Raw genomic sequence first — 26495 nt, forward strand, 5'->3', positions numbered from 1 at the left:
AAAGAGACTCCACTCAGTCTAACACTATATACTGACACTCCATACACTCTAACACTGTACAAAGACACCCCATACACTCTAACGCACACTCTAACACTGTACAAAGAGACTCCACTCAGTCTAACACTATATACTGACACCCCATACACTCTAACCCACACTCTAACACTGTACAAAGACACCCCATACACTCTAACGCACTCTAACGCTTTTTTAATGGCAGAGGCCTACCACAGCAATGTCTGGCTGGAGGTGTTGCCACCCGTGTACCTTACTGCAGCGCCTTGAGAGGTGGCCACGTTTGAGCTCTTTGGTGCAACATAGCATAGACCTCAATTAATTTTACAACTGTCGGCCAGTGAGGACAGCTCAGGGCTTGACTAGGGATGACAAGAGATGTAGAGCTCGGCCAGACATATCTAGCTGGCAGCTGCACACTTCAGCACCAGACCCGCCATCTTACGGCAGATCTGGTGAGTACTGGGTGCTGTTGGCCAGAGGTCTACCAGGTGGCCAGACTGAGATGTTTAGTATTATTAAAATGCTGGATCGCTCTCAGAACAGACCCCACGATTTTGAGTCAGCAAATAAAAAAATTACAGCCTTTATGGAAGGAGGAGAAAAAAACCCATAGCAGCTGCCGCAAAAGCATAAGAAATTCAACGCCGTCCCGTCATCAACCCCCTCTTTCTTCGTGATGAGGTTATAATTTAAGTAAATGAGGTCCTTGAATCGAGCGCGGAGCCGGGGCAGCTGTAAAGGTTTAGGAATGGAGAGTCAAGAGGTAGGGAGGAACAGGGGGGCGACGGTTGAAGAGAAGCCCTCTCTGTCTGCTCCTCTGAATACCCATTTTTGTCTTCCAATCACACGCTGATCTGTCTTGGCATCAGCTTTTTTCAAATTAGTTTTGCCTCTTTTGTAGTCCACGAAGGCTTCAATTTGGCTATACATTTATTATTTTGACCTTTGGCTGGTAACTTTTCCTTTAAGAGGGGAAGTTTTGTGTAGAGATTTCAATGTGTTTTTTTCTTCTTCTTCTTTCTCCCCAATTGTCTTGAATATAAAAGAGGACCTTCTTCTTCTCAGAAGATGAAGAGGGGGTAAATAAAAGCACCTAGGGAGCAATATTCATCGACAAAAAAAATCAATTAGTCTCTGGGTTTGAGAAGCGGCGTGAAGAATGGAGGGAGGGTGCGATGGAGTTTAGTAGAGTGACAACATGAATTCTTACCCCTTTTAATCATATCCTGCATGGTCCTCGTCAGAAAGCCAACAAGAACGATGGGCTGCGTCTTTGTATGCACAGGCCAAGGTATTGTGACTTCTCGTCAAACTTTGGAGGCCGTTGCTCACTTTGTCCTTCTTATGAGGGAGAATGAAGTTTAGGATTGAGATGGAATGTTGGAACTTTGGTAGAATTTCAAACACTTTCAGGGTTAACCGTTTCATGGTTCTTCAGAAGAACAGAAGAAATCTTTGGGGGGGGGGATTGTCACATATGTCACCGAGACGATTGAACGGTGGAACCATAGAGAATGTATTTGTCACTGCTGATGATAATTAAAGATAACCTTGGTAACCAAACTCTTCAGAAATACTTCTACTGGATTGTCCTTCAACATCTTAACGTTTATGAAGGACTCATACACCCTGCCAAGACAATTCATTATGGTAATGCTAATGAAGTCCGTCCCACCATAGGCTTTCATTAGTCAGGGCGTTCCATCAGGGTGATTTAGACAGAGTGTTTCTATTGTTTAGCACAGGTGTATGATAATGGTCCTCATCAACAGTCTTGATGTTCAAGGGTGGCTTGTTTTGTAATAAAAGACAGAGATTGTCCATGTAACTATCCGACTACATGCCGGGAGATTTTGCAACACACCCTAATGTTAGTTGGAGGTTCTTCTAAGGATGTGCTTACCAGCTACGGAGGTCTCAGCTAGTATTTTTTCCAGGACCCATATATTGAGCAGTCTAACCTTGTTAGGTAAACCTGTCTAGTTCTTAGGGGACAGAAATGGAAACCATGGTGTAGATCTGTTGCGTTGGCTTCAAAGGGTCAATGTGTTGGGCATTCACCAATGGCCTTCTGTTCACCATTGTGGTAAAGAGCCTTATTTGAGTGTTTTTGGCCCTTTTGTAGCCATTCTCCGCTGACCTCTATAACTAGCAAGGTGTTTTCACCCATCGACCTGACTCTCTCTGAATGTTTCATGGGCTCCATTCTCTGTAAACTCGGTAGTGGGTGAAAATCTCAGGAGATCTGTTGTTTAGGAGCCACCACTTCTACAGCCATCAAACTTACCCAGGGAGATCTTGATTCTTCGCCTTTCTAATTTTGGGTCAGCAGCATTTAAGCCTCTTCACGGCGTTCCTGTGCTTTCTGTATGGAGCATACACAAGCTTGCAATGCCCACCAACAACGGACAGCCTATTTTACGGCGAGTCCCCCGCTTGGGGGCGTCTCAAGTTACATTACAAGTTACATCTCGTGCCATTGCAGAAGAAGAACCTCCATCGACATATCAGTCTGATCCTTCCTCAGGACTGGAAATGGAACCAACAACCTCACATGTATGTTTTAACTTTTATGGGCCTTGTCAGTCGGGTCCGGTTGGTATCCCTCTAGTCACAAGTGAACAAGGAGGTCCACGTCCGGACTCAGCTTTTCACTTGGGTTGAGCCCCAAAAAGACCCCTGAAGGGTGAAATACCATAGAAAACAAGGTTGAGAACCTCACCAAGAACAGACAGCTGTTATACACCCCAAGTTTATTTAAAACGAGGAGAGATGTTAGAACACAAGGCCATAATCTTAAACTAGAGGGTCAGAGACTTAGATGGAATCTTACTTTACGGAGGTGGTAGATAAATGGAACAGCCTTCCTGCAGAGGTGGTAGAGAATGACATATGGCTACTGAATCCTGATTAAGGTCTGAGTCCTGGATGGGTCTGATCCGTCATCAGATTCTGATAGACTCAGAAACCATCCTGAGCTCCTAGAAAGAGGGACATCATGGGAGGAAAGAGGGGCTCAGGCATTTGGGTGAGGGACTGGACAAGCTGAACAGGGACACTTGGGAGGTTGTATTGGTATTAATCATCTTGTGCATGTGCGGTAGTAAATCTTTAAGTCAGGAGCCTTCAGCAGCAGATGTGATTGGTTGTTTGGGGAGGGCCCATCATGCCCATGAAGGTAAGTTATCATATTAATAAACCGGGGCGTCGTCCGTCCTGAAAGGAAAAGGGGGATTTTCAAGCGCCTGTCCTGTTTATTCACCAAACTATAATGGCCCATTAGCCCTCGCACAAAGAGATAACAAGCGGGATTAATTCCGCCCCAACAAGGGGTATAATAGGCATTGAATAATCTGATTTGCCCTTTAAAGGTATAAGCCCCCCCCCCCCAAAAAAGGCAGAGAAGTTAAAAGGCTGAGCTAATGAAAAGAAGAGGGGGGTAGGACTCAACAAAATAGAGGGAGGGGGGTCAATTAACCCTGTAAACTCAGCTCAGAGTCACTCAGTCCTACTAAAGATTGTCATCTGCCAACAACGGTGATATTGAGCCGAAACAGAATAAGATAGAGATTCGTATAAACTTATGGAACCTCGGAGGTCTCTTTCTCAGTAAAAACGTGACTAATTGATGAACTTTTCCCACCATGCAGAGCCGTTTATTGCTCTCTCGTTCTTTAGATGACATTACATTGCCCCCTTCTGGTCAATGTCTGCATTCCACTGCTTTACACGTGTTGCATATATATGCATATATATATATATATATATATATATACCGTATTGGCTCGAACATAGGCCGCACTTTTTCCCCCCACTTTAAGTCTTTAAAGTTGGGGTGCGGCCTATATTCGGGGTCTAGCGCCCGACGCCCGGGACTGCATGTCAGCAGGTAGCAGGTTTAGGTTTAGGATACAGATCCCCCGCAGCGGTGCAGGGGACCTGCATCCTACCGTCTGATACGCTGACAGCCTCCCCTGCCAGCACTTTCCACGGGGGGGGTGCCGGCAGCAGAGGTTGGTTACCCGCATCGCCGCAGCCGGTGACCGTCCACACGATGCGTTTTACCTCTGCCCCCAAGACTTACCAGAGCAGAGCACACTTTCCCCGGTTCCCCGGTCACTAGCCGAGACTCAGTGTAGGGTAAAACCAAACGAAGACTGATTTATTTCTCACACACAGGACTGGATATATCCAGCAAAACACACATTAACATAAAACAAGATATTGGGACACAAACCGCCCCTTAATCTGCCTCCCAGAGACAACAGGGGCAGTAACGGGATTAACAATACAATAGGGGGGGGAGACTGATTTATATAACATTAAACTGAAACAATGGTGGTCACTCCCTGGTGGCAGATCCTGGCTGTCTGCTGGAGATAATCCCCTCAGCCAGTGATGAGATGATACTGCTGGGGGTAGCCACAGAAGCCTTTACAAACCCAGGGCCCATAGTCAATAGGGAGGAGGCTGGCAGTCAGGCTTCTCCAGTGGTCCCAGTGATGGAGGCTTCCGTCAGTCCAATTCTCCCCCCTTCGAATTGGACTGACACAGGACGAGACCCCAAACGGGTTGACTCTGTAGTCAGTCAGTTTATTTGGCCCATCAATGCCCTCCCAAAATTGGTGCTCCTGCTGCTGCTGGGGAGATGGGCCGGCTTCGCCATCTCCTGGGTACCGCTGGGGAGGGATGCCTCCTGCATCCCCTCCCTGGTGCTCCTGCTGCCGTTGAGGAGGGAGGTCAGGTTGATCCAGTCCCGGAATTAGGTTCTGCCGCTGGGGAGATGGACCGGCTGTTCCACCTCCCTGCTTCTGCTGGTGAGGCGGGTCGGCCGCTGTATCTCCCTGAATTCCTGCAGCTTTGGTAGGTGCTGGGCAGAGGCCAGCGATGCTCTGTCCGGTTGCCAGCACTTCAGCTGGGGTTAGGGAATCTTGTGGGTCGGCCTGCCGCTGGGGAGGGAGGACCGGTTCCTCCGCTCCCGGACATGTGAGCTGCCGCTGGGGAGATGGGCCGGCTGCCGCATCTCCCTGGATCCCTATAGCCATTGAAGGTGTGGGGCAGAAGCCAGCAGCGCTCTGCCCTGTTGCCAGCTCTTCAGCTGGGTGGGTGCTAGTGGAGACCGCAGTCCCATCCACTACCCCCAGAAAACTTTCTTCCTTTCCCTGGGAAGGAAAGCCAATTGCAAGCCGTCCCTGACCAACATCCTCAGATGTAAAACCAATTAGATCCACAATCTTTGGATCCGGTTGTGGTGTAAAGTCACATAGCTCCGGTATTGGATCTGGATTAGCTGCCCAGTATCCCTGTGACTCAGGGGTGGAGACCGCAGTCCCATCCACCCGGCCGGGGTCAACATCTTCAGATGACCACTCAATGACATGCACAAAATCCCTGGACACTGGGGCATTCTGTTGAACGCGGTCGAACAGTTTTTTTTATATGCCTTTTCCAGTTCCCACTCCTGTATAATTAAAAAGTCTAAATCACCTTTAAATCCTAGTGCATCTGGGAGGTCCCACTCCCTGAAATCCCGGATGTCCTCAATCCGCCACTCCGCTGTACTTCCGAAGTCCGGATCCTCCTGAAGACTATCCCATAATAATCCCAGGCCACCGAAGTCATAGCCCTCTGGAGAACATTCTTTCGCAGTTCCCCAATATGCTTGTTCTGTATACCACTGCAGAGCCCTATAGTGATCTTCCAGCTCTACCTCCAAGTCCTGCGATGACATCATATCGAAGCAACCTGCTTTACATTCTGTGTATATATATATTTATTTAAAAACCACATCTGACATTCTATTCCTTTCCTCTGAAGGCTTGTTCTACGGCAACAGCCTATCATTGCCAGGGTTTCAGTCACTTGACAATCGCTAATGGTAAAAAAAATCTGCCAATGATGTAACATTTTAAATTAAAACGGATTATTTCAACAATGACAAAAAAAAAACCCATCATGAATAAATAGAAATACAAAAAGAAATGTAAATTAATAAAAATTAAAAAAATAAAGAAAAAATAATAAAATACAAAAATATTAATAAAAATTTAAAAATAATAATTAATATGTCCAAACACAGCTAAGACCCCATATTGCCATACCAGCTTCTGTTGCTTCCTGGGCCACGATGCAATCTCCAGTGAGGATCATTTCCATTGCAAGGGACTTGCCCACCTCCCGTGCCAGTCTTTGCGTCCCACCGAAGCCTGCGGGAGGGGGGGGGCAGAAAGGGGTCAGACTCCCACCCAAAGCGCCAGCAAGTAATAAGAAACAGCCTGATTTTCTCATGTTTTCGGCGTGTGGTCTTCCCCCCGACCAAGATAAAAACCTTTAAACCACGGGAATTTATAGTCGATACATATGCTGGCAGTTTGGCCAGCACAATGTATAGTGCAAAGTGAGTTCTGCTTGGCTTTTGCAGTTGCATTTAGCTTGGACACACAAGCGAATCCTGAGCTGGGGCGAATCTCCTAAGTGACATCTCTAAGTGAGGAGTTACAAGCAAAGAAGGAGAGTATATTCATTACTATTGCAAGGGGGAGCACTGTGTTTGTTTGTGTTGTGTTCAGTGTAAAGTTTTGTTGAAAAAAGCAAAAAAAAAGGGTAAGGGCTATTTCAGGTGTGTTGCTAATTAAGTAACCTTCTCTGTGAGTTCTGCTTGGCTTTTGCAGTTGCATTTAGCTTGGACACACAAGCGAATCCTGAGCTGGGGCGAATCTCCTAAGTGACATCTCTAAGTGAGGAGTTACAAGCAAAAAGGAGTTAAAAAGCAAGAAGGAGGGTAAAGTATAAATCCTTGTGATTGCATATAATATATTTATATATATTTTGCGCCTTACTGTCTGTTTTTGCCAGTTATTGGAGCTATCCCCATTGCCAAGATGTCCTCCATGTTTGACAATGCGGTCAGGTGTACATCTTGCTCAATGTATGCAATCCTTGAGCAGCGCTTCGAGGGTGCATATTGCTGTGCGAGATGTGTGCGGGTTGCTCATTTGGAAGCACAAATCCTGAGTCTAGAGGAGCAACTGGCAACACTGAGATCTATTGACAACTTGGAGAGGAGTCTGCTGCTCACTGAGCAAGCTCTCTCGCAGGTAGAGGTGGTGGAGGATAGTGGGATGGAGGTACAGGACAGTCAGGCAGCTAGCTGGGTTACAGTTAGAAGGCGGGGTAGGGGGAAAAGCGCCAGGGAGGCTAGTCCTGATCTAGCACACCCCAACAAGTTTGCCCGGTTGGCAGATGAGGGGGATGTTAGTTCAGAGTTAGCAGTACTGCAGCAAGTCACTGCCTCTGACCACCAGAGGGGTGTCTGCTCCAGTAAGGAGGGAAGGAGGAGCGCAGGGCAGGCCAGACAGGTGCTGGTAGTGGGGGACTCAATTATTAGGGGGACAGACAGGGCGATCTGTCACAAAGACCGGGATCGCCGAACAGTGTGTTGTCTGCCTGGCGCTCGAGTTCGGCACATCGCGGATCGGGTTGACAGATTACTGGGAGGGGCTGGAGAAGACCCAGCAGTCATGGTGCACATTGGCACCAATGACAAAGTGAGAGGGAGGCGGAGTGTCCTTAAAAATGATTTCAGGGACTTAGGTAGCAAGCTTAAGGCAAGGACCTCCAAGGTAGTATTTTCTGAAATATTACCTGTACCACGTGCCACACCAGAGAGGCAGCGGGAGATTAGGGAGCTAAACAAGGGGCTCAGAAGCTGGTGTAGGAAGGAGGGGTTTGGGTTCATGGAGAACTGGGCCGACTTCTCTGTCGGATACAGGCTCTACGGTAGGGACGGGCTGCACCTCAATGGGGAGGGTGCAGCTGTGCTTGGGGAGAAGATGGTCAGAAGGGTGGAGGAGTGTTTAAACTAGGGAAAGGGGGGGAGGGAAACTACAATATAGAAGGGGAAGATAGTGTAGATAGAGAGCTGGGGCTTATAAATGTACCTGGGGGTGGAGCAGAGGGAGGGGTTAGAATAGTTAATAGGGATAGGCTTCATAGGGAAAAAAACCATACACCTCTAAATTGTATGCTTACTAATGCCAGAAGTCTGACCAATAAAACTGACGAACTGGAGTTAATAATGTCTGAAGAAAATTATGACATAGTGGGTATAACAGAGACATGGTTGGATGATAGCTATGACTGGGCGGTTAACATACAGGGGTATAGTCTATTCAGGAAGGATCGGAAAAAACGAAAAGGGGGAGGAGTTTGCCTTTATGTAAAGTCCAGCCTAAAGGCCACACTGCGGGAGAATATATGTGAGGGAAATGATAATGTGGAGTCATTATGGGTAGAAATATATGGAAAGAAAAATAATAAAATACTGATCGGGGTTTGCTATAAGCCACCAAATATAATGGAAGCAGCAGAAGATCAATTATTAAAGCAAATAAACAAGGCAGCTAATCACAATGAGGTGGTTATTATGGGGGACTTTAACTATCCCGACATAAACTGGGAAACCGAGACCTGTGAATCTCATAAAGGAAACCGGTTTCTGACTATAAGTAAGGATAATTATCTGTCCCAAATGGTACAGGACCCGACCAGAGGGGGCGCCCTACTGGACTTAATATTAACCAACAGACCTGACAGAGTAACTAATGTGCAGGTCAGGGGACATCTAGGAAATAGTGATCACAATATGATGCATTATAACTTGTCCTTCAATAAGGGAACTCTTAGAGGAGCCACAAGAACTATGCACTTTAGGAGGGCAAAGTTTGATCAACTAAGAGAAGCCCTTAACACTGTAAATTGGGAAAATGTCCTCAAAAACAAGAGTACAGACGCTCAATGGGAGATTTTTAAGGATATCTTAAATTCTCAATGTGAAAGGTACATACCGTATGGGAATAAAAGAGTCAGGAACAAGAGAAAACCAATGTGGATAAATAAAAATGTAAAGGGGGCAATAAATGGCAAAAAAAAGGCATTTAAGCTACTAAAACAGGAAGGCAGTGAGGAAGCACTAAAAAGCTATCGGGAAAAAAATAAAATATGTAAAAATCAGATAAAAGCAGCAAAATTGGAGACAGAAAGACTCATTGCCAAAGAGAGTAAAACAAACCCCAAAATGTTCTTTAACTATATAAATAGTAAAAAGGTTAAAAATGAAAGCGTTGGCCCCTTAAAAAGTAATGAGGGAGAAGTTATAGACGGGGATCAGGAAAAAGCTAATCTATTAAATATATTCTTCTCTGCTGTATTCACAGAGGAAAATGAAATGCCAGGTAATATACAGCAGGATGAGATAAATGCCCCAGTACATGTCGCCTGTCTAACCCAGGAAGAAGTGCAGTGCCGCCTAAAAAAAATCAAAATAGACAAATCACCAGGTCCAGATGGCATTCACCCCCGCGTTCTAAGGGAGTTAAGTAATGTAATAGACAGACCCCTATTTCTAATATTCAAGGACTCTATAGTGACAGGGTCTGTTCCCCAGGACTGGCGCATAGCAAATGTTGTGCCAATATTCAAAAAGGGGACAAAAAGTGACCCGGGGAATTATAGGCCTGTTAGTTTAACTTCTGTTGTGTGTAAACTGTTTGAGGGTTTCCTAAGAGATGCTATTTTGGAGTATCTCAATGAAAATAAGTGTATGACTCCATATCAGCATGGGTTTACAAGGGATCGGTCCTGTCAAACTAACCTGATCAGCTTTTATGAGGAGGTGAGCTCAAGACTGGATCGGGGTGAATCGCTGGATGTCGTATATCTTGATTTTTCCAAAGCATTTGATACGGTGCCACATAAAAGGCTCGTACATAAAATGAGAATGCTTGGGCTGGGGGAGAATGTGTGTATGTGGGTAAGTAACTGGCTCAGTGATAGGAAACAGAGGGTGGTTATTAATGGTACATACTCTGAGTGGGTGACTGTTGCTAGTGGGGTACCACAGGGGTCAGTTTTGGGTCCTATTCTTTTTAATATATTTATTAATGACCTTGTAGAGGGATTGCATAGTAAAGTATCAATCTTTGCAGACGATACTAAGCTCTGTAACGTGGTTAACACAATAGAGGACAGCGCACGATTACAAATGGATCTGCATAGGTTGGAGGCTTGGGCTGGGATGTGGCAGATGAGGTTCAACACAGATAAATGTAAGGTTATGCACATGGGGAAGAAAAATCCAGGCTGGGAATATGTATTAAATGGGAAAACACTGGGGACGACTGACATGGAAAAGGACTTAGGAGTTTTAGTTAACAGTAAATTTACCTGTAGCGACCAGTGTCAGGCAGCTGCTGCTAAGGCAAATAAAATCATGGGGTGCATCAAAAGGGGCATAGATGCCCACGACAAGGAAATAATTCTACCCCTGTACAAGTCACTAGTCAGACCACACATGGAATACTGTGTACAGTACTGGGCACCAGTGTACAAGAAAGATATAGTGGAGCTGGAGAGGGTTCAAAGACGGGCAACCAGAGTAATAAGGGGAATGGGAGGACTACAGTACCCAGAAAGATTATCAGAATTGGGGTTATTTAGTTTGGAAAAAAGACGGCTTAGGGGGGACTTAATAACTATGTATAAATATATAAGGGGACAGTACAGAGATCACTCCCAGGACCTATTTATACCCAGGACTGTATCTATAACAAGGGGACATCCTCTACGGCTGGAGGAAAGAAGGTTTCTACACCAGCACGGACGGGGGTTCTTTACAGTAAGAGCGGTGAGATTATGGAACTCTCTGCCAGAGGAAGTGGTGATGGTAAACTCAATAAAAGAGTTCAAAAGGAGCCTGGACGTGTTTCTTGAAAGCAATAATATTACAAGTTATGGATATTAGATTAATAGGGACAGAACGTTGATCCAGGGATTTATTCTGATTGCCATATTTGGAGTCGGGAAGGAATTTTCCCCCTGGTATGGGGCAATTGGCATCTGCTTCATAAGGGTTTTTTGCCTTCCTCTGGATCAACACAGTAGGGACACAATATGTATATAGGTTGAACTTGATGGACTTTGGTCTTTTTTCAACCTTATGAACTATGTAAAGTGTACCACTTAGTCAGCGAAGCCCGTATAAAGGTACTGTTTCATTATTTGTAGTCTTTTGAGGGAACGAGTGGGGGGGGAATGTAAAACGCACCAAATCAGGTAGTTTTACATATAAAAGGGACGGTCCAATGTGACGCCAGCTCTAAAGAAGAACGCTTATTAAAATATTATGAGCCAATCAGTGGCAGGGAAGGGCTCTCATAGAAATCAATGGGAGCGCATTCCTCACATGATGGGGGTCTGAAGAGGAAGGGGGGTGTATGGCTCCTCCCACCACTGCCTATAGGGTGCTAGCCCCACACGCAGCTAGCCTACCTCGCTTAGTGTGTGTGTTGGGGCGGGGCATATGTGTTTGGCATTACCCATTCACTGCCTGGTTCCACCCAATCCAGCCCTTTAACACGTAATAAAGCTGGCCACACCTCCCCAACACCCCACCCACAAAGAGCAGGGAGCGGAGACCGGCCCTGGGAAATTCCCATATATGGTAACTTTCCTGATTTTTTGGGGGGGGGTCCAAAATGTTATATTATCTTTAATCATAAATGAATCAATGACATTGGTCAGAAGACCGGGTAACAGACACAGTACCTGGGATGGTGCCCAATAAAATTTCTAGTTGCCTGAACTGTGCCTTTTCTCCTGCATAAATAATGTCACACATCATAGCCAACTCAAATCCTATGCCAAACTATGGGGAGGAAAAAGGAAAAACAGTCAGAAATCAAAACTATATATATATATATATATATATATATATATATATATATATATATATATATATATATATATATATATATATATATATATATATATATATATATATATATAGGGCTGCAACAAAGAATCGATAAAATCGATAATCGATTATGAAAATCATTGTCAACGATTTTCATAATCGATTAGTTGAATCGATTTATAAAATTGGCTTTTTCAGACCAAATGCTCTGAAAAATTCCCCTCCTTCTATAATCCGAAATCTAATAGAGATCGGATTATTACACTAGAATCCAGATCCCCCGCAGCGCTGCAGGAGACCTGGATTATCCTCTCTCAGCTGGTGGGGGTCTGTGCAAAACGCACAACCTCCGCTACTTCCCTTCACTTCCACTTCTACGTGCCCCACCAGGGGTTAATATATCAACAGAAGAAAAACGGGACAAATAAGCACCACTGGGTAAGCTAAGCCTGGAGTATTATTTTTATGTTTATGCTTATTTGCCCTGCGCTTCTTCTGTTGATATATTAACCCCTGGTGGGGCAGGTAGAATTTTTTTCGGGATCTATTAATTATGTGCATTCTTTAATTTGTGTTTTTTTTTTTTTTGATTGCTGTAATATTTGATTGTTTGCATTGTCCATATATTTATATATATATCTATATTTTATTGTGTATTATCTATATTTTTTAAAGCATATATTTTTATACCTATTTTAGCGCTGTCAGTTTTTCTTATATCAGGGGGGGTATAAGGCATATCAGGGGCACAGTGGCATATCAGGGATATAAGACATATCGGAGTGTATAAGACATATCAGGAGGCATTGTGGCATATAGGGGGGGTATAAGGCATATAGGGGCTATAAGGCATATCAGGGGACAGAGTGGCATATACTGGGGGCTATTAGGCATATCGGGGGTAAAAGGCATATCGGGGGACAGAGTGGCATATAGGAGGTATAAGAGATATCAGGGTGGCAGAGTGGCATTTAGGAGGGTATAAGGCATTTCTGGGGCAGAGTGGCAAGCCGGGGGTGAGATGTGCATAACTCGGAGCAGGTTGGCAAATAAAATATAAAGAGGCATTTTTCTCAATCATAGTTTTTATTAAATATGAAAAAACAGTTTACATGAATTAATATTTACTAGTAAAACCTTTTTTGGTATTTTGGTAAAACTTAATTTGAGAAATAATGTGTTTTGGGTTCTTGTACCTTTTTAAAATATAGCTTTAATTATTACGTCAGTAAAATAAGAAGGTGGATAGAGAAATGGCATTGTGATAAAGAGAAAAAAGTGTTAATGACACATCTTAATGTAAATTATTTTTTATTTTAAATAAAGAAAAAAATTCTATATTTTTTTTTTTTGCCCGATTAATCGAAAAAAAAAATAATCGGCCAACTAATCGATTATGAAAATAATCGTTAGTTGCAGTCCTATATATATATATATATATATATATATATATATATATAATTACACACATATACACTATACATAGGCCCACTTTAATTAATGTTCTATGTGTAGGTACTGCGTGGCTATACAGACATAATGCAGTGTATGGCGGACCCCCCCCACTCACCGCGTATCCGTTGACAGCCGCGATGACGGGCTTCTTCATAGAAGAGATGTGGTTCCAGTGAGCGAGGAAGCCGCTGCTGTACCATTCCTGGAACGTCCGGTTCTGCATCTCCTCGATGTCGGCTCCACCTGGAATAGTAAATAAGAGCATTAAAATGTAAAAGTTCCACATAAGGCCCATCCGGCCCCCCGTCTAGATTCAGGAGCCATATGCCTATCCAATGCATGGTTAAATCCCCTCGCTGTATTAACCTCTACCACTTCTGGTGGGAGGCTGCTCCACTTATCTACCACACTTTCAGTAAAGTTATTGGTACTATGGGAAAGTACTTATTGGCGTTAATTCTTCGCTTTAATGTTATATCCGCTTCTTTTGATTTCTAATCAGCTAACTAAACCATATTAAACGGAACGGTGAACCACTGTAAACAAGACTAATGTGTCACAGGTGGCTAAATAAACACTCAAACATAAATTATAGATATTTATTGCTGCTTTTGTGCCTGGAAAAAAGAGAGATTTCCGGAACCCACGTTAAACGTTTAGCGCCAGTGGATTCTCCTGGTATAGGGGACCAGGACGGCGCCCAGCGGAGACGGGACTCTGATTTAATTTTTGTGTCTGTCCCTTTAAAAGCATTCCCGTCACCCGTGGCAACTGAGAGCATTCCAGAGCTTTACTGCTCTAATGGTAAAGAACGGAGGGGGCTGTAGACGTCACTGACCTGAAAAGGCTTTCTTGCTTCCTGCGATCACAATGGCCCCGACCTGCGGGTCCTCTTCGAAAGCGTCCAGGGCCTGGTTCAGTTCTGTCATCATGGCATCGCAGAAAATGTTCTCATTCTCGCCCTTGTGCTCCACCAATATGTACTGATAGCCCGGACCTGCCGGGGGACATGTAAAAGATATATACGTCATTCCATCAAGCTGCGGACCCCGCGGACCCACCACGCAAGAATGCAGATTTAATTTTCTGGCGGGGGTGGGGTGGTTAGAAGCATGGGCCATTATTATGAATTCTTATGGGTCATCAAAATAGGGACTGTCTCTCCCAAAAAGGCACACTTGGCAGGTATCTAACCATACATTATATATACTCCTCCTGATCTATTACTCCAGGACTGAACAGATAATAAACTAGCATCGTACAGCGCTACAGAATATGATGGTGCTATATAAAACAATAAATAATAATAATAATAGAAGCTAAAGTGTGTACACTCTACAGAAACTTGTCCAATTTCTTACTTAATATCTATAAATTATACAGCATTTGGGGAAAAAAAAATTTGGCCTGAAAGTTAATATTTTATAAAATATGAACTCGTCGGTCCGTTCTTATAAGTAATTACTTCCGGGTTTGTCCGGCGTCTCGTCATCTCGTACGTGCAGAGGAAAAGCGTACAGCGTCATCACGCGTCATTATCTCGCGGTCACGCGGCTTCCTTTCCTGATTATACCTTCCCATACAGGAAAACGGACAGAACGACGCCATTCACTTGAAGAAACTTAACGGAGCAAAAACGACAGATGACCCGTCTTCCTGTTTATGGATCTCGGTCTCGCATTTCGGAGCCACAAAAGTCACAAATAAAAATATAACTTAAAAATAATATTATTATTCATTAGTCCTTTTGATGGTCTGTGTTTCTTAAGTTTGCATGGCTGATAGCGTATACAGGGGCTAGGAACATAGATGGGATGAATCAAGGTGTATATACCGTATTGGCCCGAATATAGGCCGCACTTTTTCCCCCACTTTAAGCCTATATTTGGGGACATGCAGTTCTGGGCGCCGGGCAGGCAGCAGGGTTAGGCTACAGATCCCCCGCAGCGGTGCAGGGGACCTGCATCCTACTCTCTGATTTTCCATGGGGGGGGGTGCCGGCACGGGAGGTTGTCTAAGCGCATCGCGCAGACGTTCACTGGCAGCGGCAATGCGAGCGTAAACAACCTCCGCTGCCGGCACATCTGCACGATGTGCTTTAACAACCTCCCTTGCCGGGAATTCCCACAGACCCCCAACATATACCGTTGGAAAGGTAAACGACTCACCATACCGGTATAAGGCTTGTAAAAGAAGGAATAAAAAATATTAAGTTAAAAAATGAAAATGTAAAAAAAATGATTTGGGGGTCTCTAAAGGCAGATAAATAAAGATCAAAATTGCCCAGAGACCCCCAAATTAAATGATCTAAACATAAACTAATGTAACTTTAAAAAAAAAAAAAAAGTTTAAGTATTCTAGCAAAATGACCACTGTGGTAGCCAATGTTACCACAGTGATCATATAGCTATGAAAAGTCACATTCCCTTTTTAAAAATGGCCGATACTAAATTTTAACCCCATGATTCCTTTGATCATGGGGTTAAATTTAGCCAATGGTAGAGGAAAGAAATTTTTGAAATCCTGATGAACTTTAAATATTACTAAAATCAGCCATTGGCATATTGGGGTAAAAGGCATAAGGGGCATGGTGGCATTTCAAGGGTAAAAGGCATATAGGGGGCTTTAAGGCATATCAGGGGGGCACAGTGGTATATATGAGGCTATAAGGCATATCAGGGGGGCACAGTGGCATATATGGGGCTATAAGGCATATCAGGGAGGCACAGTGGCATATTAGGGGACAGAGTGGCATATAGGAGGTATAAGGGGGCACAGTGGCATCTCTGACATATAGGAGGGTATAAGGAATTTCTGGGGGCAGAGTAGCATATAGGGGGTATAAGGAATTTCTGGGGGCAGAGTAGCATATAGGGGGTATAAGGAATTTCTGGGGGCAGAGTAGCATATAGGGGGTATAAGGAATTTCTGGGGGCAGAGTAGCATATAGGGGGTATAAGGAATTTCTGGGGGCAGAGTAGCATATAGGGGGTATAAGGCATTTCTGGGATAGAGAGGCAAGCTGGGGTGAGATGCGCACAACTGGACAAAAACAGTTTACATGAATATTTACTAGGAAAGCTTTTTTGGGGTTCTTGGCTTTAATTATTATGTCAGTAAAATAAGAAGGCAAATCGTGAAATGCCATTGTAAATTATAAGTTTTTATTTTAAATAAGCGAAACATTTGCATATTGTTTTTTTTTTTTACCCGATTAATCGAAAAAATAATCAGCCCAATAATTGCAGCCCTACACTCAAATTTTGTCCTAGAGATACATGCAGCCCCTCATTTGAAGCTCCAAGGGGTGTAGTTTCTTGAAATGTGTACTTTATGTACCCTAATTTAACTTCCCAGATGTCTAGATCTCTTTAACTTCAGATATGGCAGATTTGACAATCTTGTTAAAAAATTGTCTTAAAACTTTTAGGGGTGATGCCTGCAATTAGACAGCTCTAGGCAGCTGGGAAGTTAAATTATGGGACAAAAAGTATACATTTGCAGAAACTACACCCCTTGGCGCATCAAATGAGGGGCTGCATGTATTAGTAGCACAAGACTGGAGACATAAATGAACTTGTCTCTTTTAATATATTTTGTTTAATATAAGTGTGATATTCACTTATTTGCTGTGCACGTCAGATTTGTGATACAAATAAGACCTCATTTGCTGCGGCTGGGGGTGTAGTTTCTAAAAATATATAGTTTTGTTGGCATATTTTAACATCCCGGGCAGCTAGAGCTGTTTAATAGACGGCGGCCATGCATTAAATGTAAAGATGTCTTTTGTGATAGTCTAATAAATTGAACTTTTAGCAATAAAATATTAGAAAAACACAGTCTACTGTTGTCAATTTCTGTTTATTTTAGACCGGTTACCTGCTACAAATATCTAGCAACACAGCTTTTGATATTAGAGTTTTCGAAAAATACAATTACAAACTAGTTTTTATTGAGTCGGAAGTAAAAAAAAAATACACACTTTTTCCCCCATTTTTGGCTTTATTTTGCAAACCTAATGAGACGTAGACGTATCAAAAAGGCATATTTGGAATCTGCTGGGTGTGCCGAAAAAAAACAACAATATATGGTTTTCATAGTTTATTCCCAATAAACGTGAAATGCACCAAAATGCCGAAAACCAGCTTAGCACCCAGGGTGGGAAATGGCTTAGCAGCCAAGGGGTTAAACACGCACATTTCTCCGAACCTTTTGATGAGCCTATTTGATCCGGCCCGCTTGTGAGTGGATCTTACACCATATTAAAGTCTTTTTTATTTCCACATATCGCACTATTATTGTATTTGATTTTTTTCCCCGATGTATTTGCGCTCCACGATCTGCCGTTGGTTTCTTTGAGGACGAGTATCGCTGGGAGGTGCTTACTTTTGGGAAGAACTATATTCATTTTTATTGAATTTACACGTGGAATTTCGTGTTTTTTGCTTTCTTAGAAAATATGAATATATATAATATAAAGATATATTAAATATATTATATTAAATATATTATATTAAATATTCATATAGACAGGTCCTCCGGATTCTAATTTATAATATAAAAATGTTTATATATGTTAGAATTAAAAATATAAAATAATATTTACAATATTTGTAAAAGATAAATTATAATTTATACACTGAATTAAAAAAATAAAAATATAACTCATAATGAATAAAATATAATTTACGATATTATTTTAATATAAACTTAAATAAAAAAAATATAACAAAAATGTAAAGTTAATATAAGTTATAATTTGCAATATCTTAAAATATGAATTATAAATTAAAAATAACACTAATAAATGATATTATAAATTACATTTATGTAGAGAAAATATATATTGGAGTTAACGTTATTTACAGTATTTTATACCCAGCTCTTCTACTTAATATGACATAAATCGCACAACCTTTTCACCCCTAACCAATAACGCCTTATTCCTCCAGTCCTTAACTGTTCCCTAACAAAGGCTCTCCTCCTCACTTATCACCTCTTCCTTTTCCCGTCTACAAGATTTCACTTGAGCTGCCCCATATCTCTGGAATCTAAAACCCACTTCTTCAGAGAAGCATTCCACCTTAGCTGCTAGAACTTCCTTGTCATTGAGACAACCACCACACCACCTCTCACCCTTTCTCTATGCCTTATGTTTGTCACCCATTCCCTCAAGATTGTAAGCTTGCGAGCAGGGATCTCTCCACCTAATGTATCGGTTTGTCTTAGTCTGTCAATTCTCGTCTTGTCATACCCTTTGAACTTATGTATTGTATTAAGCGCTGCGTAAATTGTTGGCGCTATATAAATAAAAGATAATAATAATAATAATAGCCGCGGCCGGGTGATTAAACGTTTTTTTTTCTTTTTCGGAGGATATGATGGTTCTGAAAATAACCTTTTGTGTGAAGAATTAAGTGGGAAAGCACACACCAGAGGCGCTCCAAAACCCACGCCCCCCCCTTCTCACTTGTTGGGGGCTGCCTTTTTAGCCTTGGGCTTAGCGGGGCTTTTGGCTGCGCTGGGCTTTGTGGCCTTCTTAGCTGGGCTCTTGCCAGCTTTCTTCACCTTAACCTTAGGCTTCTTGGGACTCTTGGCAGCGGCCGACGGTTTCTTGATCTTTTTCGGGCTTTTCTTCACTCCTGCAGGGGCTTTCTTGGGCGACTTCACAACCTTCTTAGAGGCTACTTTTTTAGGCTTTACGGGAGTTTCCTTCTTCTTTGATGTCTTCTCTCTGCTCTCCAGCTGCTTCTTGTTCAGCTTGAAAGAGCCAGAGGCACCGCTGCCTTTCAGCTGGATCAGGGTCTCTTTAGACACCAGACCCTTGAGAGCGAGCTTCAGGCGGCTGTTATTCTTTTCTACGTCGTAGCTGTGACGGGACCGACCTGTACCCCGACTGGGTACTCCCGCCAAACGTTGCTTCCTCCTGACGGGACACCAACAAGTAACCCCTTCAGCACCGGGCATAACCAGCGTTGTAGATAGAAGCAGGGACGTCGCTGCACCGAAGCCGCATTGGCACTGTGGCTATCCGAAGCTTAGCTACACAGTGTGGCTACAGCCCACCCCAAACATCAGGCAACACTCATGTTGAGGTGAAAACAGGACTCCTTTATTAAAACCAAAGACAGAGCTATATATACACAAGTAAGAAAAGGGGCAAGACAAATATCACATGATCTAATTACCATGGCAGGAAGGAAGTAATTAGATCAAATCCTGCAACACAATATCCGGGGGAAGGACAGAATGACATGAGACGTAAATAATTACATTAATTGGGGACGTAGACGTGGAATGACGATAGACATATAATTGGCTTAAGACAGACAATGGCCAGGACACAGGGATAACAGGAGCTCACAGGATTAACAGCTACCTGTTGTGTAATTGATAATTAGGTATGCAGCAGTGACACCTAGTCATACCTACAGGGGGTCTTAAGACAAGGGCTAACTCACAATAACAGGGGAAACACTTCACACCTATACAATTAACAATGCACAGACAATCAGCCTTCTTCCTACCACAGGATGTCCAGCTGACGTTACAGTTCTGATACTCTGAGTGCTAAAACATGGGGTACATCAGCAGACTGAACCCCTGTATTCACACACAGAAGTCTCTACAAGGCCTGGGCCCATAGTCGATAGGGAGGAGGCTGGCTCTCAGGCCTCTCCAGGGGCCCCAGTGATGGAGGGTTCTGTCACACTTCTCCCCCTTCCAAATAGGACTGACACAGGAGGAAACCCCAAACGGGTTGACTCCGTAGTCAGTTAGTTCACTTAGCCCATCAATGCCCTCCCGAAACTGGTGCCCCAAATAATCTGCCCCTCCAAGAGCAGCACTCCCCCGCCCCACCTCTGACTCTCCAGAAAAATACAACTGCCGCTGGAGAGAAGTGCCTACAGCACCTTCTCTCTGGAATCTTCCCAGTCGCTGGGGAGTGATGATGCCTGCATCTTCTCCCTGGGGCTCCTGTTGTCGCTGTGGTGATGGGTTGGCAGCGCCATCTCCCAGGTCATCTGTGCGCCACTGGGGAGGAGGGAAGACACCCTTGGCTCCCTGAACTGGGGTCTGGGGCTGGAAAGGGAGGATAGGTTCCTCCACTTCCGAATCTGTGAGCTGCTGCTGGGGAGACTGGCCGCCTGCGCCATCTCCTGTGCACTCACTTGGCCGCTGGGGAGTGATGCCACCTGCACCCCCTCTTTGATCCTCCTTCTGCTGTTGGGAACATGGGCCGGCTGTGCCGTCTCCCGGGTCATCCGTCAGCCGCTGGGGAGGAGGGACGACACCCTTGGCTCCCTTAATATAGATCTGTCGCTGGGGAGATGAGCCGGCTGCGCTGTCTTCCAGGTCATCCGTCAGTCGCTGGGGAGGAGGGACGACACTCTCAGCTCCCTCAACTGGGATCTGATGCGGGGGAGGGAGAACAGGTTCCTCCGCTCCCAGAGTTGTGAGCTGCCGCTGTGGAGACTGGCCAGCTGCATCATCTCCTGGACACTCACCCACCTGCTGGGGAGTGATGCCGCCTGCATCCCCTCCCTGGTGCTCCATCTGCCGCTGGGGAGATGAGCCGGCTGCGCTGTGTCCTGGGTAATCCAACGGCCGCTGGGGAGGAGGGACGGTACCCTCCACTCCCAGGTCATCCGTCAGCCGCTGGGGAGGAGGGACGACACCCTCAGCTCCCTCAGCTGGGATCTGCCGCTGGGGAGGGAGAACAGGTTCCTCCGCTCCCAGAGTTGTGAGCTGCTGCTGGGGAGACTGGCCGTCTGCGCCATCTCCTGTGCACTCACTTGGCCGCTGGGGAGGGATGCCACCTGCACCCCCTCCTTGAGGCTCCTTCTGTTGCTGGGAACACGGGCCGGCTGTGTTGTCTCCCGGGTCATCCGTCAGCCGCTGGGGAGGAGGGACGATACCCTCAGCTCCCTCAACTGGGATCCGCCGCTGGGGAGATGAGCCGGCTGCGCTGTCTCCCGGGTCATCCAACAGCCGCTGGGGAGGAGCGACGATACCCTCCACTCCCTCGTGCTCCTGCTTCCGCTGGGGAGATGGGCCGGCTGCCGCATCTCCCTGGATTCCTGTTGCAGGTACGGGGCAGAAGCCAGGGGCTCTCCACCCTGTTGTCAGCGCTTCAGCTGAGGGGTATGGATCTGGGCGAACTACCCAGCATTCGGAGGACCCCGGTGTGAAGACCGCAGCCTCATCTACCCATCCTGAGTTACCATCCTCGTATAAACAGTCAACAAAATCCATGGATACTGGGGCATACTGCTGAACATGGTCGAACAACTCTTGATATGCCTGTTCCAGTTCCCATTCTTGTGTGACCAAATAATCCAGGTCAGCCCACAGCTCGGCCACATATGGGATAGCCTCTGCCCTGCGCTCCTGGATGTCTTCCCCCCGACACTCCGATGTACTTCCGAAGTCGGGATCCTTTTCTATGCTTTCCAATAGTAATCCCGGGCCGCCGAAGCCATAGCCCTCTGTAGGACCTTTATCCTCCAGCCCCGGGCATAGCTGTGCTGCGTACCATCGCAGAGCCCGATATCCATCGTCCAACCTCAGCTCTGTCTGGACCAGCACCTCTAACTCTGCCACCCATTCCTCTTTGGGCTGCTCTCCCAGCAACGGCATTCGTGCCTCCAGCTGGAACCAGTAAATGTCCTTGCTGGTTGGGAGGCACTTACCCAAGTATTCCTGTTCCCATCGCAGAGTCTCCCACCAGAGTTGTCGACGGATATGATCACTCCACCGCAGCTCGTCCTCAGCCGATACAGGTCCGTTGTGTTGGGCCCATGCCTCCTGCATACGCCATCTGAACTCCAGTTCCATAGCTGAGGATCCTGGCGTTGCTCCTTCTCTGCCCGAAGGGTGACCAATCCTGGTGCTTTGGATGTCCCCGCTCCGGTGTGAAAGAGGAAACTTCCGGCCCCGGAAATCAGACCATAACAAATTTCTTTAAGGAAGCATCCCACCGCTTGCCACCAATGTGACGGGACCGACCTGTACCCCGACTGGGTACTCCCGCCAAACGTTGCTTCCTCCTGACGGGACACCAACAAGTAACCCCTTCAGCACCGGGCATAACCAGCGTTGTAGATAGAAGCAGGGACGTCGCTGCACCGAAGCCGCATTGGCACTGTGGCTATCCGAAGCTTAGCTACACAGTGTGGCTACAGCCCACCCCAAACATCAGGCAACACTCATGTTGAGGTGAAAACAGGACTCCTTTATTAAAACCAAAGACAGAGCTATATATACACAAGTAAGAAAAGGGGCAAGACAAATATCACATGATCTAATTACCATGGCAGGAAGGAAGTAATTAGATCAAATCCTGCAACACAATATCCGGGGGAAGGACAGAATGACATGAGACGTAAATAATTACATTAATTGGGGACGTAGACGTGGAATGACGATAGACATATAATTGGCTTAAGACAGACAATGGCCAGGACACAGGGATAACAGGAGCTCACAGGATTAACAGCTACCTGTTGTGTAATTGATAATTAGGTATGCAGCAGTGACACCTAGTCATACCTACAGGGGGTCTTAAGACAAGGGCTAACTCACAATAACAGGGGAAACACTTCACACCTATACAATTAACAATGCACAGACAATCAGCCTTCTTCCTACCACAGGATGTCCAGCTGACGTTACAGTTCTGATACTCTGAGTGCTAAAACATGGGGTACATCAGCAGACTGAACCCCTGTATTCACACACAGAAGTCTCTACAAGGCCTGGGCCCATAGTCGATAGGGAGGAGGCTGGCTCTCAGGCCTCTCCAGGGGCCCCAGTGATGGAGGGTTCTGTCACAGTAGCCGCCAGCAGCGAGTGCTTTTTTAAGAGCTGCGAGAGACACTCCGCTGCGCTCCTTGGACGCAGAGACTGCTTTAACAATAAGCTCGGAGACACTGGGACCGGACTTCACAGGACGGCTTTTTGCAGCTACCAGCTTCTTCGGCTGTTTCTTCTTGGCAGAGGTTTCTGCCGGCGGAGGCGCCGGGGAAGGAGTCTCTCGGCCATCTCAATGCCTGGATCCCGCCACGAAAGAGCTGCAATTGCACGTAAACACGGGGTTAAACCGCCAGAAGTTTGGCTTTTATAGACGAGCTGCCGCACATTCATTGGTTCATGAGCAGTAGCCTGTGAGTCTATGATTGGATGCAGTGGCGGAACTACCGGGGTCGCAGGGGTCGCGACTGCGACCGGGCCCCGGCGGCAGGGGGGCCCAAGCCAAGGGGCCGCCCGAAATCTTTTTTCCGTTTTTTTTTAAATAAGGCAGGGGCGTCCAACATGCGGCCCGCGGGCCAAACGCGGCCCGCGAGACCTCGAGGTGCGGCCCGCGTAAGATTGGCAGCCAGGGCAACTGATCTTACGCGAGCCGCACCTCAAGCCATGCTACTTACTTGTGGGAGGGTCTTCTGGACTGCACAGAGGAAGCGGAGTTCACGTGACATCCTACTTCCTCTGTGCTTTAGCAGAGAAGGCAGAGGGAGGCCGCGCCCCTGCTGAAGTCTGTGAGCGGCATCGAGGAGCTGCAGTGCAGGTAAGGGGGTGGGGAGGGTGTTTGAATGAGTGTGTGTGATTGAGGGAATGAATGATTATATGAATAAATGAGTGTGTGTGTGATAGCATGGATGTGTAAGTGCTGGAACCTAGGCATGATGGGACTGTGATTGCTGTTAGCAATCACACTCCTATCATGCCAAGTCAGCCAGTACATGCTGAAACCTGGCCATCTGCCCCCCTTGTGTAGTGATGCTGCCAGCAGTATGGGGTCTGCACATCACTTACAGCCACCCTGTTGTGACAGGGCCAGGCTAGCTGGCTCATGTGTCATATGAAGTTTAGCCGGGTCACGGAGCACTTTTCTGTTCGGTTCCGTATACCGTGTAATATTTTAGATTGTGTATTATTGTGTAACCGGCCCAGAGACTGATGTGGCTTCAGCTCCAGCCTTCAAAGAGACATGACCCATGCACTACACATTATCATTACGGCACTGTGTATAAACTGTTCGAACACCAAATAAATGACACGGAGGCACATTGGATTTAGAATTGGCCACGGCATTTATTTACTAAATGCCGCGACATTGTTTATTACTCCAAATTTAACAGTATTAAAGAAATGTACACGTCTTAAAATTCTGAATTTAAAACTGAACCGACCATAACTTAATGGTCCTATAGACGACACCAGCCCCGCCAGATACCACCGGTCGTTGTAAAACTCATGACACGATGGGTCGGGGCAATAAACACCTTGAATGTAGCAAACCTGTATGGGCATCACTCTAACATCTAACATCTAACACAACATGAATGTATGCCCATACCACAAAAGATCAAGGTCTAAAAACCTCTGGATGACTCCGCCAGATCCCAACGCAATCCACTGCAGCCGTCCTCCGCTGAACTCCTAGACTCGGGGAGGGAAGGCGGGAATCTTCTCTCCTCTGTATATCAGTTTGAAATAATAAATATGGTTATTTACACATAAGTTTATACAGTATATTTTCCCTCCAAAATAAATCCCACCCAGGTGATACTGAGTCGCTGACCGATGTTTGACCCCAAATCCTCCCCCAGTTCCTTCCTGAGTGCATGGCTGGGTCATGTAACCCCTTCTGCCTATACGTCTCCAGGGGTCTCTATCCTATAATCTGGCTGGGGCTCTTAATCAGCCAACACAGCCCTGTCTGCCCAGACGGCACCCGCACTACAGGGGGGATAACACAGGTGGGGGAACCCATTGTATTCTGTAATCCCCTCACTTGATGGGATTTGTGATGGGATGTGGCTGATGGGATTGGGGGTTGGGTTCGGTACACATTGCATTGAGATTGTATATAAATTCTGTGTGTTTGTAATAAAGAGAGTTCTTCTTGGTTTACTACGAATGGTGGTCTGGATGATCCGTGGATAGCTGAGTGCGATCCGTATGAGGGACTGACTGGTGATTCCTCAGCCCTCAAACAGGGGGACCCAGCCTTGGGTACGGTGACCCTGTAACACCTGTACCAGCGTGTATTGGCTGACTTGGCATGATAGGAGTGTGATTGCTAACAGCAATCACAGTCCCATCATGCCTAGGTTCCAGCATTTACTGGATGGATGTGTAAGTGCTGGAACCTAGGCATGATGGGACTGTGATTGCTGTTAGCAATCACACTCCTATCATGCCAAGTCAGCCAGTACATGCTGAAACCTGGCTAGCTGCCCCCCTTGTGTATTGATGCTGCCAGCAGTATGGGGTCTGCACATCACTTACAGCCACCCTGTCCCAGCGTGTATTGGCTGACTTGGCATGATAGGAGTGTGAATGCTAACAGCAATCACAGTCCCATCATGCCTAGGTTCCAGCATTTACTGGATGGATGTGTAAGTGCTGGAACCTAGGCATGATGGGACTGTGACTACTGTTAGCAATCACACTCCTATCATGCCAAGTCAGCCAGTACATGCTGAAACCTAGCTAGCTGCCCCCCTTGTGTAGTGATGCTGCCAGCAGTATGGGGTCTGCACATCACTTACAGCCACCCTGTACCAGCATGTACTGGCTGACTTGGCATGATAGGAGTGTGATTGCTAACAGCAATCACAGCGAGCACAGTCCCATCATGCCTAGGTACCAGCATTTACTGGTTGCCTGGGTATGATAGGAGTGTGATTGCTGTTAGCAATCACACTCCTATCATGCCAAGTCATATTACTAATTTTGTCCAATTGTGTGTTACCTACTTTTATTAAACATGTGAGTTTTTATTATTATTTTTGACATGGGGGTCATTTTCGGTTTTGGCTAAGTGAACCCTGAATGTTTTGGTCCAGAATTTTCATTTTACTTCCTCCCTAGAATAAATCTAGGGAATCCAGAATTTGTAGTCGCAAAACTTTCAAGGCCCAGAAATCAGTGAGAGGAAGAGTAAAGGTTTTGTGTCATTTTACTTTATTTTAATCTGCATATTTTATTAAAGGCCATATTTTTTGTCACAGTGAAAAATGAGTGCGGCCCGCGCACGTATACAATTCTGATGAAGTGGCCCACTGCAGAAAAAACTTGGACACCCCTGGATTATGCCCTTTGTACATGCGCCCCTTTTTCTTAGATTTTTTTACAGATATGATTCAATATGTAAATTGAATTTGTTGAAAAAAAATTGTTGGGTAAAAATCATGTTTTTTGGAGGGGGGTGAGGGGGTGAGGGGGTGGGGGGGCCCTTAACAGAGTCTCGCACCCGGGC

At 45.6% G+C, this 26495-nt stretch overlaps 1 protein-coding gene across 1 annotated transcript; it reads right to left on the reverse strand.

Moving 5' to 3' along the window:
• Positions 1-2632: 2632 nt before the first annotated feature.
• On the reverse strand, positions 2633-14754 carry LOC149278966 (enoyl-CoA hydratase, mitochondrial-like). Its single transcript, XM_089501581.1, has 6 exons — positions 14694-14754; positions 14067-14225; positions 13344-13471; positions 11626-11725; positions 6123-6227; positions 2633-2700 (listed from the first exon to the last, which is right to left on the reverse strand). The coding sequence occupies exons 1-6, from the start codon at positions 14752-14754 to the stop codon at positions 2633-2635; spliced, it is 621 nt and encodes a 206-aa protein (XP_089357707.1).
• Positions 14755-26495: the final 11741 nt, after the last annotated feature.

Source organism: Sceloporus occidentalis, unplaced genomic scaffold (genome assembly GCF_023333645.1).
Source record: "Sceloporus occidentalis isolate IW3139 unplaced genomic scaffold, rSceOcc1.0.p SCAF_176, whole genome shotgun sequence".
NCBI classification, from domain to species: domain Eukaryota; kingdom Metazoa; phylum Chordata; class Lepidosauria; order Squamata; family Phrynosomatidae; genus Sceloporus; species Sceloporus occidentalis.